This window comes from Chanodichthys erythropterus, chromosome 19 (assembly GCF_024489055.1).
Source record: "Chanodichthys erythropterus isolate Z2021 chromosome 19, ASM2448905v1, whole genome shotgun sequence".
In the NCBI taxonomy this organism is placed as follows: domain Eukaryota; kingdom Metazoa; phylum Chordata; class Actinopteri; order Cypriniformes; family Xenocyprididae; genus Chanodichthys; species Chanodichthys erythropterus.
Genome location: NC_090239.1, coordinates 37,294,498 through 37,310,607, shown reverse-complemented (window position 1 = coordinate 37,310,607; position 16,110 = coordinate 37,294,498). Strand labels below are relative to the sequence as shown.

The 16,110-nt window shown below is 38.0% G+C and overlaps 1 protein-coding gene across 1 annotated transcript in view; it reads left to right on the top strand.

Moving 5' to 3' along the window:
• The window catches only part of adprh (ADP-ribosylarginine hydrolase), a 259,504-nt gene that overhangs the window by 33,779 nt on the left and 209,615 nt on the right, over positions 1-16,110 (top strand). The window contains exon 2 of the mRNA XM_067369686.1: positions 11,163-11,271. Within this exon, the coding sequence (XP_067225787.1) occupies positions 11,163-11,271 (109 nt within the window). The remainder of the gene's footprint in view (positions 1-11,162; positions 11,272-16,110) is intronic.

Genomic DNA, 16,110 nt, shown 5'->3' with positions numbered 1-16,110 from the left:
TAAAACAATCCTATTATGATCAGGGAGAAAAATCAGGAAAGTTGCTTGCTTGGAGAATTAAAAAGATACAAACAGACAGAGCCATCAATTTATTAACTTTAGAAAATGGGGAGAAGATTGTAGATCCATTGGAAATAAATAAAATGTTTAAATTGTATTATGAAAATTTATACAAATCTGAATTTGGCAACAATTTAGAAGGCAAAACAGCTTTCTTGATAATCTTCAATTTCCTAAATTATTAGAGGGGACAAGAAGTAATTTCGAGAGAAATCTAAGCATAGAAGAGCTCTCGGAGGCACTACAGAACATGAGTAGTGGAAAAGCCCCCGGGCCTGATGGCCTCCCAATGGAAGTTTATAAAACGTTTGCAAGAAAACTTTTACCACACTTACTTGAAATGTTTAATGAATCATTTGAAAAGGGAATACTGCCTCCTTCATTAAGATCAGCACTAATTACTCTTGTTTTAAAGCCAGGCAAACCCCCCAATGAAAAATCATCTTATAGGCCCATATCTTTAATGTCCTGTGATACTAAAATTCTTTGTAAGGCCCTAGCTAAAAGAATTGAAACTCATATACCGAATGTTATTATGAATGATCAAAATGGGTTTGTGCTTGGAAGACAAGCCATACATAACATACGTAGAGTTTTAAATATACTATACAAAAAACAAAATGCCAAAGACCACGCAATCCTGTCGTTGGACGCAGAAAAAGCCTTCGACAGGATTGAATGGGGATACCTTTTTGAGGTGCTTAAAAGATATGGGCTGGGTGAGGGATATATTAAATGGATTAGGTTACTTTATAGGGACCCACAGGCAGAGATAATAATAAATAGCCAAATTTCAAAACCCTTCAATTTAAGTAGAGGTACACGTCAAGAGTGTCCATTGTCCCCTCTGTTATTTTTATTTGCAATAGAACCCCTTGCAATATCAATTCGGAGTAATCCTGAAATAAAAGGTATCACAATAGGTGAGAGGGAACACCGCTTATCATTGTTTGCAGATGATATTGTGGTATTTCTTACAAATCTAGAATTGTCACGATCACGTCTGTTCCTGTCACATCCCGGACTACATTTCCCATGATCCTCCATTGCTTATCACCTGCACTCACTGCACAATCACTCCACACTAATCACCACACCCAGCTGCCACACATTACCTGGACTATAAAAGACTCATACACACACCACCTCACCGCGAAGTCTTGTTGCCTCTGTGTACAATTCCAAGCGTTTATCTTGTCTGCCTGTCTGTTTCCCGTCTACGATCCTGTGCCGCCTGTCCTGACCTTTGCCTTGTCTGCTGTTCTGTGAGTGATATCTGCCTGCCTCGACCTACTGCCTGTAGCCTGACTACGATTCCGTCTGTTCCTTGCTGTACCTGTTTGCTGTAATCTGACCCCTGCCTGTACGACCACGCTCACATTCTTAATAAAGCTTGCAAATGGATCTCTGGCTCAGTCCCGCTTCGTTACAAGAATCTTCTATTCAAGCACTTAATAATATACTAACAACATTTGGAGAATTTTCAGGCTGCAAAGTTAATAATTATAAGAGTGCCTTGCTGTTATTGAATGGGGATGAAAGAAGAAACTTTTTGACCTATAGGCAGTTCATCTGCTCTCCTGAAGGGCTTACATATTTAGGAATTAAGATAACCCCAAATATAAAAGAAATTATTCCAACTAATTATGACCCATTAGTAAAGAAAGTCATTGACTCACTCGAGAGATGGAATGCATTGCCAATTTCTATTACTGGTCGTATAAATATTATAAAGATGTCAATTTTACCAAAATTTTTATATCTCTTCCAGTCAATTCCACTTCTGCTTCCGGCCACCTTTTTTGCTACACTCAAGAAAACGTTCACAAGATTTATATGGAATAACAAACGTCCTCGTCCTTACGTCTGTCCTTGCTCTACTTGCCATACGAACGGGGAGGGCTTAAGGTTCCTAACATAAAACTTTACTATTGGGCAGCTCAGTTATGTTCTGCTATGTACTACTTTATGGATACGGAACCTCCAGCATGGATAGATATAGAAAAAAATGGGATAACAATTCCATTACAGAGGTATCTTTACTCTTCCTCAATTAAAATGCTCCAAAAAAACATGCATAATCCTTTCCTTAGGAATACCATCTCTGTATGGTATGAAGCTCACAATTTTTTAGATGAACCAATTACATTGTCAGGTTTGTCACCAATCTGGGGTAATACAAATTTTGTGCCTGGGAGAAGTGATGAGGGATTTAAAAATTGGATGTATAAAGGAATAAGCCAAGTAAAAGATTTGTACAAGGATGGTATAATGTTGTCATTCCAAGAACTGATGAGAAAATATGACATTCCTCAGAAACATTTTTTTAAATTTTTACAGATAAGAAGTTTTATTCATTCTGAAATTAAAACGTATTCAGAACCCCCTATGTCAATCATAGAAAAACACACTTTAAAACATTTAAGGGATAAAGGCAATCTGTCTTTGTTTTATAATATACTCTTAGAGGGATCAAAAGAGAGTTCATTATCTTATTTAACAGCTTGGAAGAATGATCTTCAGGAAGATATTTCTAAAGAAGAATGGATGGAATCTTGTTTATTTGCACAAAACAACAGTGTCAATACTAGGTGTAAATTGCTGCAATATAAATGGCTCCTTCGTACTTACATTACCCCAGTCAAATTACATAAATTTAATCCCAATATTCCAGACAGTTGTTTAAAATGCAAACAAGAAATTGGTACCCTTTATCACTGCATATGGGAGTGCAATGAGATTCAAAGATTCTGGAAGGAGATTGTTCTTATGATTGGTAAATTGACTGAAGAAAATGTCCCTCTTGCTCCCAAATTTTGTTTATTCCATATATATCCAGTAAATCTGGAGGTGAATGCAAGGAAGCGCAAATTAATTGATTTTAGTTTGCTTCAGGCCAAGCGTGTTACTGCTTTAAAATGGAAGGAGACACAAGGGCCCTCCCCTAATCAATGGTTTAAAGAAATGACTAACAACCTTGCCTTGGAAAAATTGACTTATGTAGTTAAAGGGAAACTAAAAGACTTTTATAAAATTTGGACTCCATTTTTGCACTACTGCAACCATGTAGATCAGATAACCTGTGATGATTGAACTACCCATGTCTTGTCTCCTTTGTAATGGTCATGTCCAATGTATAATCTGGTCCTTGTATTCCAGTAAAACTATTAATAACTTGTAAGATAGTAAAGTTAAACTACATAGTGAAAGGCTGTGAAATGTAATGTATATAAATGTATTTTACTTATTTTATTTTATGTTTTAGTTCTGTTCTAGGTTTCTTGTGGTTTTTTATTATTATTATTATTTATTTATTTATTTTATTTTATTGTTTTGTAATGTTCAAACAAAAGCCAATAAATATTTTTTTGAAAAAATATGTGGAAGGAACAGCTTGAAATTCGCATGGATCGGACAATGAAATACCGGCCGAGGAGGCGCCAGGAGGACAGCCGGGAGCGCATAAAGCAGATACACTTTCTACATTTTTTAACCTGGAATCTAGGCTTTTAACAGTCTCTGAAAGGCTATGGATAGCCTGGATAAGTTGGCTGTTAGGATCTATCGATTTGTGAGGAGGAGACGATGGAATAGCCGCAGAAGATTTGGGTCTTTTAGCAGCTCTGGGAGACGCCGACTTGGCTGTAAGTTTCATACCAGCTAGCTTGGGCTGAGCTGACAGAGTTGGAGATGTCGGAAGGAGATCCGTAGGTGTAGCTGAAGAGCTGCCTAGGGTATTAGAAGCCAAAAGAATCAGATGGTCTCTCGACAGGTTGCTGGAGAGAGGAATGCCTTGGGCCTCTAGTGAGCTAATAATTCTTTCCGAAGGCCACTGAACCCATGGATAGTCGCAACTCTGGATACGAGAGCTGCACAGTACAGCCGTTGGAGAGGGCGCAACTACATCTTCTTCTGAGTCTGTAAGATCAAAATCAACAATTGATTTTTGTGTCATTGTAGTTAGCGGATGAGACGCGAACACGTGAATGCCGAAGTAGGTATCTGCGAACATAATAGTAGGTGGGACCGGAACTTATATACTCAGTGACATGTAGTAATTGGTTAGATAATGAGCATAGATAATGAGCAATGACGTGCATTAGAGTCTTCCGGGTAGAACTTCCGCTAAACGCTCCCATTTCTCCAGACATATGGTGTAAGTGACCCATGGAGATTTAAGTATCCATCATCAAAACATATTCCAGGATTGATTATTTTCTGTTGGACAAGAAACTACTTCCCCTAATGACACAAGTAGAGTATGACAGCATAGTTATTTCGGATCATAGTCCCAATACTACTAAAGCTTTGTTTCCCAGGTAATGTAATCCCTCAGCGTATATGGCGCTTAAACTCAAGGCTTCTGGCAGATGATGATTTTGTTAAATTCATAGATGCTCAAATTGACTTCTTTCTTGAGACAAATGAATCCCCAGAGATAAGTTATAGTATTTTATGGGATACTTTGAAAGCATTTGTGAGGGGGCAATTTATCTCATATCAAGCTAGTGCAAATAAAAAGAAATCAAAGCGGATTACAGAAATAATAAATAAAATAAATACAATTGATCAGTCACATTCTACATTGTCTTCTGATGACCTGCATAAGGAGAGACTCCTGTTACAAGCCGAATTTGATTCTCTGACTAGCAAGCACGCAGAAGATCTTTACTTGAAATCACATCAGATTTATTATGAACATGGCGAGCGGACTGGCAGGTTTTTGTGTTATCAATTGAAACAATCTGAAGCAGCAGGTTTTATTCCGGCAATTGGAGACAGTGAGGATAACATTATTACAGACCAGCAGGGTATTAATGATCAGTTTAAATCATTCTATGAGGCTCTATATACTTCTAAGCTGAATGACACTGAGCGAATAGAAGAGTTTTTCAACAACTTAGAGTTGCCATCAATTGATGAATCTGACAAATCCGCTCTGGAAGGCAATATAACGATTCTTGAGATTGACAGTGCAATTAAGAAACTAAAATCTGGAAAAGCGCCAGGCCCTGATGGCTACCCGACTGAGTTTTATAAGAAATTTTCTGCCAAATTAACACCTCTATTGAGTAAAGTATTTGAGGAGGTCCTTGATTCAAAGTCTCTTCCCCCGTCCATGACGCAGGCAACCATATCGGTCCTTCTTAAAAAGGATAAAGACCCACTTAAGTGTGATTCTTACCGCCCGATCAGTTTACTTTGCTGTGACTATAAGATCCTGACCAAGGTGCTGGCAACCAGAATAGAGCCAGTCATGAGTAAGATAATTCATCCTGATCAGACTGGCTTTATCGCTGGCAGACAGTTATTTAGTTATCTCCATCGTTTATTTAATGTGATCTACTCACCCAAGGATAATACTATTCCAGAGATCCTAATATCCTTAGATGTTCATAAGGCATTTGATAGAATTTAATATGATTATTTGTTTACAAAACTTAGAAGGTTTGGCTTCGGTCCCATGTTCTGTTCATGGATCAAAATTCTATATACCAGGCCTCAAGCATTTTCTTCGAACAAATAATATAATATCTAAATGCTTTTCACTTTCTAGGGGGACAAGGCAGGGATGCCCTCTGTCCCCCCTGCTTTTTGATGTAGCTATTGAACCCCTTGCAATTATGCTAAGGAATACAGCTGGTTTGACTGGAATACAATACAATTCTGCTCTGTGCAGACAATCTCCTCCTTTTTTGTCTAATCCAAATTGCTCTATACCAATTGCTCTTTCAATTATTTCAGATTTTGGGAGTGTTTTGGGATATAAAATTAATTTAACGAAGAGTCTTCTTTTCCCCATTAATGAAAGAGCACATCAAATGTCATTCTAATCTTTTCCATTTTCAGTAAGTCTCGACAAATTCCCCTATTTAGGTGTGAGTGTAACACGCAGGTATAAGGATCTATTCAATAGTAATTTTAAACCAGCATTAGACAAAGCTAAAAAGGACATGGTACGATGGTCAACCCTACCCTTATCTCTGGCTGGAAGGATAAACTCCATTAAAATGACAATTTTACCAAGGTTCCTATTTTTATTTCTGACAGTGCCAGTCTTCATTCCTAAATCATTTTTTAAGGATCTGAGTAATTGTATTTCTATGTTTATTTGGGATAAAAAAAATTCCCTGCATAAGGAAAGAATATCTGGAAAGGAAGAAGGAGGAGGGTGGATTGGCAATGCCAAATTTTTTGTATTATTACTGGGCGGCTAACCTTCATAAATTGACATTCTGGCTCTCTGATACGTCGAGTGATGAAGCTCCAGTTTGGTCACTTATGGAGCAACACGCATGTAACCCAGTATCATTGCATTCTCTGCTTTGTACCCCTAAGCAAATGTTATTTGACGAATAACCCAATTATTCGTGGATCACTCAAAATATGGTCGCAGTTCAGACTTCACTTTAATAGTAAACAGGCTTTACCCTCTGCACCCATCCTATCGAACCCTATGTTTCCTCCCTCCCTTATAGATTCTGCATTTCAACTATGGTCAAGAAAAGGAGTCAAGCGTGTTAAGGACCTTTTCAAAGACGGTGTGTTTATTTCATTTCAGCAGTTAAAAACAGATTTTGAGATCCCTCAATCCAATTTCTTTAGGTATTTACAGGTCCGTAGTTTTGTCAAAAACATTTCTCTCCTTCTTTGAACAAACTGGATGGTGGCTGGATAGATGATCTGTTAAACATGGAGCCTTCTCTTAGGGGTATGGTGTCTATCCTGTATGAGAACATTCAAAGAACCGCTTCCCCATCTCTCGATCGTATAAGGAGGCAATGGGAGGAGGAATTGGGATTGGAAATCTTAGATTCAGCTTGGCAGCGGGCAATAAAATTAGTGCACTCATCTTCAGTATGTATTAGACATGGGCTCTTGCAGTTTAAGGTGCTTCATAGGCTCCATCTGTCTAAGAGTAAGTTGGCTAAAATGTATCCAGGGTTAGACTCGAAGTGCCCCAGATGTAGTCTGGAACCAGCAGACCTGAGTCACATGTTCTGGGGATGCCCCAGGTTGACTAAATTCTGGTCAGACATTTTCAGAACAGTTTCATTTATATACAGGAAAGATCCGAATCCTCTGTCTTCCATCTTTAGTGTAGTGCCCGAAGAAATGCAACTAACCACAAATCAAATAGAGCTCATCGCATTCTCCACATTATTGGCTAGACGCCTGATTCTTCTCAGTTGGAAAAAGGCAATGCCCCCATCTCTTAAACACTGGGTGAAAGAGGTGATGTCATATCTCAAACTTTAGCACCTTAAATATACTATCCAAAGCTCCTCTGGAAAGTTTTATGCGGTTTGGCAGCCCTTTTTATCTTATTTTGAATTTTCATTAGGGGTGGAATAGTATACTTACTAGAAAATCAATAAAAATATTGATATAATAAAACATAATTTAAAATAAAATTATATATATATATATAGATACTAGACGTTGGAATGTTGGAATGATATTTCTGCACAGCCAAACAAATAAATACCTAGGGTTGTGTTTGTTTTCTTCTAAGAGGATTGAAATATACTCAGATCTAGCAGTTTTTAAGGCCTTTCTGTACACAAGCATGCTCTTTCTCCACCAAATGCGAAAAACCTCTAATTTTGTTTTCTTACAGCTTTTTTCTATTTTTTTGGCTGCTCTTTTAAGAGCCCGAGTGTGCTCGTTGTACCGTTGATGGCATTGCTCATTGATGGTGTTGGACTATTTTCTTTAAACTTTTTAAAGCACAAAAGAGCAACTATGTCTAAAGTGCTGGAAAAGTGTTATGAATGGGAGCTCAGGCAGAGGATCCAAGTGCAGCGTTTTATTTACGGTGAGAATGGTCGTACAGGCGGAGTCAATCAGGAACAAACAGGAGCAGCAAAGGACAGGCAGGGTCGTAGTCAGGGTACAGGCGGTAGATCAAAAGGCAGGCAGATATCACAGAACAGTATACGAGGCATGGGTCAGGACAGGCAGAAATGGGGACAGGGAAATAGGGAATAAACGCTCAGAAATTGCAACAGTGTTAACAATACTTCGCAGTGAGGTGGTGTGAGTGGAAGTCCTTTATAGTCCTGATAATGAGCAGCAGCTGGGTGTGGTGATCAGTGTGGTGTGCTAGGGTGGATGTGGCAACAGGTGATGGGTGTGATGTGAACATGTGACTTACAGGGAGGATTGTGGGAAGTGTAGTCCGGGAACTGACAGGAGCAGACGGTGATCATGACAAAAAGAGAGAGTCAGTAGTTTCTGTTGCAACATTGAGTTCTTCTAAGCTATCTGGTATGCCGAGGAGATGAAACTGATTAGGAAGATTATTAATAAAGCAATCTTTAGTTGTAGAAGTGATGGTTCTATCATATTTGTAACTGGGAATTGGCTTTGCAGCCTTGCCTAAATGAAGTATACATGAGACTAGAGTTCTAGAGTATACTAGAGACTAGAGACTAGAGTATAGTTGAGAATATCTCTAAATGGCAATCCGAGTGCATCTTTTCTCATTATCTTCATGGATATTAAAATCACCAACAATAAGGACTTAATCTGCAGCCAGTACTAACTGATATTTATATGATTTATGAATCATCATCTTATACACACGTTAATTTAGGTTACTGAAGTCTACCAGGAAAGCTTGGTAACCATAAGTTAAACTCATTCAAATATGTACACATTATTACACTTATTTATCTTATGACTAATATGATGAAAATGGCTTTGTTAATGTTTCTTGTCCTCTAACAATGACAGTTACTCATTTTTACATTACATGATTCATATAAATTATAGGCCTATTTTCAATTCAAAATGGCTAAATTAAACAAAAGTTTATTAGATTGCCTGATTATTTTTGTCAGTCATTTAAGATTTCTATCCTAAAACATCTGTCAAATATGACATTTTTAGTTAAGCTACTTGTGTCTTATCTCGCACTTTATGACCATTAGCTGAAGTGGTGTGCTGCGCTGGAATTAGTGCTCAGCAGCTTCTGTGAACATAAAGCTTCAATATTTTGTCATTGACAAGTGGTGACAGATGGCTGAGGCTGAAGCATGTGTGAATTCATGCCAACATTATTGGCCGACGGCAGTCTGATGATGTTACATGGAGTGGCTGAGCATGCAACAGGGTTTCTGCATTACACATCAGAATTGAAGGAAGACACACAGGCATGCCCGAAGCATGGCAGCACAACGCAACATCTATTAACATATCAGCGATAACAAACACTTCTATCTTCAAAGTGCTCTGTTACTGAAATAACTTTGCCCTAAAGAAGCTCTTCCTGTCAGGATTCCTAGGAAAATGAGTTGACATATATCCGTCAAGCTACTACATCCAGTGTACACCGGGGGGAGGAGGCTACTGAGAAAGTGGGGTGCCGTAGCACCTCTCTCAACTACTGTCTGCCAAGTGGCATTTATCAGATAAAGGTTGCCCATTCCTTCAGCTCTAGCAAGGAGGCATAGACTACCTCTGGCCAAAGTGCTGGTGGAGAGAACAGAGAGTGGACCACTAACGGCGACAGTCCCTCGATTCCGTCTTGCTGCCTCGGAAGCCGCGGGACTCAAACCCCTCAAACCCTAAGCAGAGTTGAAGCTACTTTCAGTGGATACATCGCCATGAATGCATCCAGCTTCCTTGAGAGCTAAATGTGCTTTATTCTCATCCCTCGAGAGAGAATCAAGCAAGAACAGAGCTTCCTAGAGCAGAACGCGCTCCATTGAAATGCTCAATTTTACCCCTTGAGAGAAAATCAAGACAGAACAGAGCCATTATTTTCACACGCATATAGAAAGCGACATCCTGAAGACAATAAAACTGATTATGTGTAATGCAGGCACTTGACACAGCATCAAGTTCTCTCAAAAGGGAACATCTTGGATACTGATGTAACCTCCATTCCCTGATGGAGGGAACGAGATGTGGTGTCGAAATGCTGACACTAGGGGTTGCACTTGGAAACCCCAAACACCTCTGATACTTCAGAAAAGGCCAATGAAAATTGGCTAGTGGAAATTGCATGCACCCTTTCCCTGGACATATGGATATAAAGGAGGCAGCTGAGAGTATGTCCCGGCCATTTCAGTAGGCATTTCAAGGTAACCAAGATGTCCCCTATCTGTCAGTCACTTCAACGTTAAGTTGAAATGCTGACACTAGGGATCCCTATGGAAAATGCTACAACATTGGACTGAGCTACGAGGTCGGATGTCGGCAAACATAGTATGCCGGGCAACAGGTGCACTTGTGACAACATAACCTACCCAGCTCCCACATAAGACAATCTAATTAATTCATACCACTGAGTGATCAAGTCACATCACCTTTATTTATAACACTTTATACAATACACATAGTTTCAAAATCGCTTTAAAGTGATAACAGGAAAATGATGCATTTTGGCTGTTGTTCAGCCTCAGTTCAGTGTTGATTCAGTTCTGATGTAAAGATTAGTTCATTTCATCTAGTTTCAAGCAGTTCTGCAAAAATTATAGAAACCAGCTCAGTTCTGTTGTCATACAACAATGTCAGTACAGTCCGATAAATAATATTGTTGAATATTAAGTGTCCCCAACTAAGCAAGCCAGAGGTGACAGTGGCAAGAAACCCAAACACCATCAGGTGAGATAATGCTGAAAAAAAAAAAAAAAAAAAACTTGGGAGAAACCCATGCTCAGTCAGGGGTCCAGATCACCTCTGGCCAGCAAACGAACATGGTGTCATTAGGATTTAAGAATCCCTTTTGCTACCTTTTCTGTTCTTTTTTTTTATTTAATTTTTTTTTTTTTTATACAGCTGTTGCAGACCAGATTCCCATGTCAGATAGGGAACCAACTTTATAAAGCATAAAAACAATATACTGTGTAAAGGACAGAAAAATGTACAATGACCGTTTTAAGTTACTATTATATATTTATTGATATATTTTAGACCCCTTAACCCTGCCCCCATCAGGAGCAGGACTGGACACCCCTGTAGTAGTACCATGATACCTTTTTTAAACATTACCATCATTGGTAAACATTTGAAAATGTCATCCACATTTGAAAATGTCAGAATGTGATATCTAGAATGTGTCTATATTAATGTTAAAATAAATGTTCTTGCAGTACTATGGATCATTACACAGCTGGCATGCTGCTCAGCGGTGCAGGAGATGCTCTGGGTTACAGAAATCAGCTGTGGGAATACAACCAATCTGGCCCTGCCATCCACCAGGTCAGACATGTAACAATTCTGCTGTTAAGAAATCTAATGAGACATTATTATTTTTCATATTTTGGTCACAATTTATATTAGGTGTCTTACCACTTGCATCAAAAAATGTTAGGTACAACATAATTATTATGTTCATGTTGAAAGTAAAAGTGAAAGTGACATGTGAAGGCCAAATATGGTAACCCATATTTGGAATTTGTCCTCTACATTTAACCCTTCCAAGTTACTGCATACACATTAGGGAGGAGTGTGTAGTAAATATACACACTGAAAACAATTTACACACCCGAAGCAGTGGGCAGCCATTTTTGATGTGATGCCCAGGGAGCAATTGGGGGTTAGGTGCTTTGCTCAAGAGCACCTCTGTCTTTTCCTACCGGTATTGAGAATCGAACTCACAATCTTCAGGTTACCAGTCTGACTCTCTAACGGCCAAGACTGCCCCTTTTGAGGGAAATTGTATATGCAAAACACTTTTTCTGTGTTTGCGGTTGGATATGGGTAAGGTTAGGGACAGGTGTATTTGTTGAGGTGTAAGGAAGGGTCAGCAGTATTTGATTGCACCATTTTACCGTGCTTGTATTTTACATGTACTTACTGTAGTAAAAACAGTAAGTTATGCGTAATTGCATGCAACTAAGGACATCTTAAAATAAAGGGTTACACTTTATTTTACAGTGCATGCAAAAGAAAGTACTGGTAATATAAGGTAACTACATAGGTTAAGGTCGGTTTAAGGTTAGTACCTAGTTATAACCCAGTTAATGTAATTGCTTTGTGGGAAAAAAAAAAAAAAAAAAAATGTAAAATAAATTTCTACAAAATAAAGTTTACCCGTCCATTCTATCAAATTATTAATTTAAATGTTTGTAAATAGCATTTAAAGACAGTTAATATAAAGTGAAAAAAAACCTAAACTTTAGCTGCATCTACAAGCATAGCTACCTGGTGATCAATATTAGGTTTCATTTGCTGATAGAAACATTAGTTTTCATTCACAAGACGAGAATTCAGCATGCTTAAACAAGCTTTGACTTGTGGCAAATCTGTTTAATTACTCTTTCAACAAGTACATGAAGTTGTTCAGAGTAAAGAGAAGAGGTTACATGAGTAAAATTTGCAATTTTAAACTTTGTGCACATATCAGAAGTGGTGAAAAATTATGTCTGATAAGGGTTTCAGAATTGGGTGTGGCAAAATGGCTCAATAGCGCCATCTATAAATTTTCAACAAAGTGCTCCTCGTGCTACGATTCACGTACAAGTATGAAATTCAGAACAAACATCTAACAGCCCAATACCTACAAAAAAGTCTCTTGGAGAAAAATCTAAAATCCAACAGAAAGTCAGATTTTTATTTATTTATTTATTTATTTATTTGACAGGGACAATGTACATTAATTAACATTGCTGTAAATGCACTGGAATTAGCCAGAAGGCTATTTTTCATCCATAGTCCCTGGACAGTTGTTAAAAAGTGTCTCCCTAAAAAAAAAACAAAAAAAAAAAAACATAATTAAGGTTAAGAACAGAGCAAACATAAACGAGCAGTGAAAAATACAGTTATACATTAAAGCCTGTAGATAAATATAGCATAGAGACAGTACAGATACAATTACAACATATTAAAACAAATTCAGACAATCAACTGCAGAAAACAATAGACAGAAGTAACATAATCAGGTCAGGGGGGGATACAGTCCTAATAATATTTAAAAAAAATTAATGATGATGGCATGCTTGGTTTGTTATGAACCATGTTTTTAGATGTCTTTTAAACAGACTGTAAATGCCCAGTTCTCTGATGCTCCCAGGGACTGAGTTCCACTCCTGGGATGCTGTAACCGAAAAGACACTCTGACTGAATGCACTTTTGCGAAGAGGAACAATACAATCTCCCTTTGCTGACCCTCTAGTTACCCGATGTGTGTTACTTCTTCTTATGTTCACAAATTGGCTGAGTGGAGGCGATGACAGACCATGGATGATTTTGTAAATCAGACAAAGGTTTGAGTATTTGATGACATTTTCCCAACTTAAAAGATGATGCTTTTGTAATATGTTGCATGTCTTTGTGGTTTTTTTATCCAGTATTTTAATTGTCTGCTTGTACAATGATTGTATATGTTTTAGTGTTGTTTTGTTAGCCTGTGACCATATAGTTAAGCAGTAAGTTATATGGGACATGACCATAGAATGCATGAACATTTTGGCTGCCTGGAGTGATAAGTAGGATGCACGATTGCAGACTTTTTTAACATGTGATTTAAAAGTAAGTTTCAAATCTATTAACACCCCAAGATATTTATATTCAGGCACAACTTGTACTTTTTCCCCGGCAACAAAAACCTCAGATTTATTAATTGCAACATTGGATCTGGAAAGGAACATAGCTACTGTTTTATTGACATTGAGTTTTAAGCAGCACTGGTTTAGCCATTCTGTTACATGGACCATAGATTGTGTTAATTAAGCTGCAGCTTGTGTGGTGTTTTTGGCACGAGTATAAATGACCGTATCATCTGCATACATCTGAATGGAAACATTTGAACAAACTGAGGGAAGGTCGTTAATGTAGAGAGAACCTTGTGGGACACCTGTGGACAATGGGAAGGAGGGAGAGTGGTGATCATTGATTCTCACTGACTGTGATCAATTTGATAAATATGATTCTATTCATTTTATTGCACCTGGTGAGAAGTTACATTTAGTTAGTTTGGCCATTAGTATTTTATGATTTACAGTGTCAAAGGCTTTCTTCAGGTCCAAAAACACAGCACCAACTACCCCACCTTTATCTAATAGGCTTTTAACATTTTCTATTAAAAAACAGTTTGCTGTTTCTGTGGAGTGTTGAGCTCTGAAACCAAATTGCATAGCGTGAAGGGAAAATTATGTGGTGTTTTAATGAGTGATTATTTGTTGAGCAATTAACTTCTCTGCAACTTTAGACACTGTAGGTATTATACTAATTGGTCTATAGTTGCAAATTGACAGACGGTCACCATTTTTGTAGATTGGAATGACAGCTGATTTCTTCCACGCATTGGGAAATACACACTCAGAAATGGAACAATTGAGAATTTTGGTTATGGGTTCTTTTAACATGAGTGTGCCCATGCCAAATATGTCTTTAGTTCTGGATAGTTTGAATGATCTTATAGTTTGTTCAACATCAGTTTCTGTGACACTGCCCAGGGTAAAGGCTGGCTCTCTAGCATTTATTGTACAAGTATTTATATTGCTGAGTGGGAAGGAATTTTCGCCATGGATTCAACGAAACTGTTATTAAAGGCATCTGCAACTTTGTATGAATTATTAGTACGTTGTCCATTTACCATCATTTCTGTTTAATTTGTTTCTTTTTGTGTCCTGTCCCACATGTTCCAGATTGCTTTAGAATCTCCTTTTGCGTTCTTTTAGTCAAGAAAAAAAAAATCAGCTTTGGCCTTTCGTATGTTTCTAACAACTTTATTACGTAATGTTGTAAACAAGTTAGCACTAGCTGATTTATTTTTAACTGCTGCTTTTAATGCAAGATCCCTTTCCTTCATTAGTTTTAGAATATTGTTGTTCATCCAGGGTAGAGCATTTTTTTATGCTTTCTAACTGATTTTAGAGCTGAAATCTTTAATTGTTTGTTCAATCGTTGTTGAGAAAATTCCACTATTCTTATCACAGTCTGAACCCAGCAATATATGATTCCAGTCAATTCGTTGTACTGCATTTTTTAAACTTTCCTGTTTGTTTTGGGGGATTCCAACAAACTCATGTTCTCCGATACATGAGCGAAATCTCTTCTTTGAGAGCTTTCTGGTCATAAGAATCAGATTGTGGTCAAAAAGACCGGCTAACATGTTATAAGATTTGATTACTCTCTCTGGTCGGTTTGTAAATACCAAATAAATCTGGGTGCTGCTTGATGTGGTGATTCTTGTGGGCCTCTTGATCATTTGAACAAGATCAAATTTGTCCATTATTCTTTTAAGGTTTTTTCTGCAAGATGTTTCCTCCCAATTTATATTGAAATCTCCAAAAATAACAATCTCTTTGTTGAGGTTACATTCTTTAAGTAATTTTTCAAACTTTTCATAGAAACTTCCATCTGATGAAGGGGGACGATAAAGCACAATAATTGTAAATGACATTTGTGGAGATAACATGATATTTAAGCCTAAGCATTCCATTTCATAACCACTAAGAAACTGTATTTCATGACACTGGATATTATTTTTTATATATATCATAACACCACCTCATTTTGCAGCTTCTCTGTCTCTTCTGAACATATTATAGCCAGGGATGTTAAGTGCTGCAGAGGGTGCATTTTTATAGAGCCAGGTCTCAGACAAGCAGAGGTAGTCCAGATTCGAGTTGAGTAGCAAATGATTAATTTGTTCTGTTTTAGACTGTATGCTTCTTATATTTAAATGTCCACCTAGAATACCTTTTGGCTTTGTTTTAGGGTCCCAAATTATCTTTGAGTGATTGACAGTATGAAAAACGCCCATTTCCATCCCTGGATTTATCATTTTCCTGTTAACGTTTTTTGTTGTCGTGGTAACCGAACGAACACTCGAGATAGTCTCCGTCTGAAAAGATTGTTGTTGTATGCCACAATCATGGCTTCCTCTCCCATGCGAGACCAAGGGCCACACTCCAATGGACTGTCTTTGGATGTTTTTATCCGACGCATTAACACGCACTCGTGGACCCGGTGTTTTCTTGCGCGCCTTGCCGGCAGACAGCCCCGGTACCACCACGGCTTCAGCATTGCTTTCGCCTCCCCGGACAGATAGATCAGAAGTAGTAGGCAACAGGCACAAAGGAAGCAAAGAAT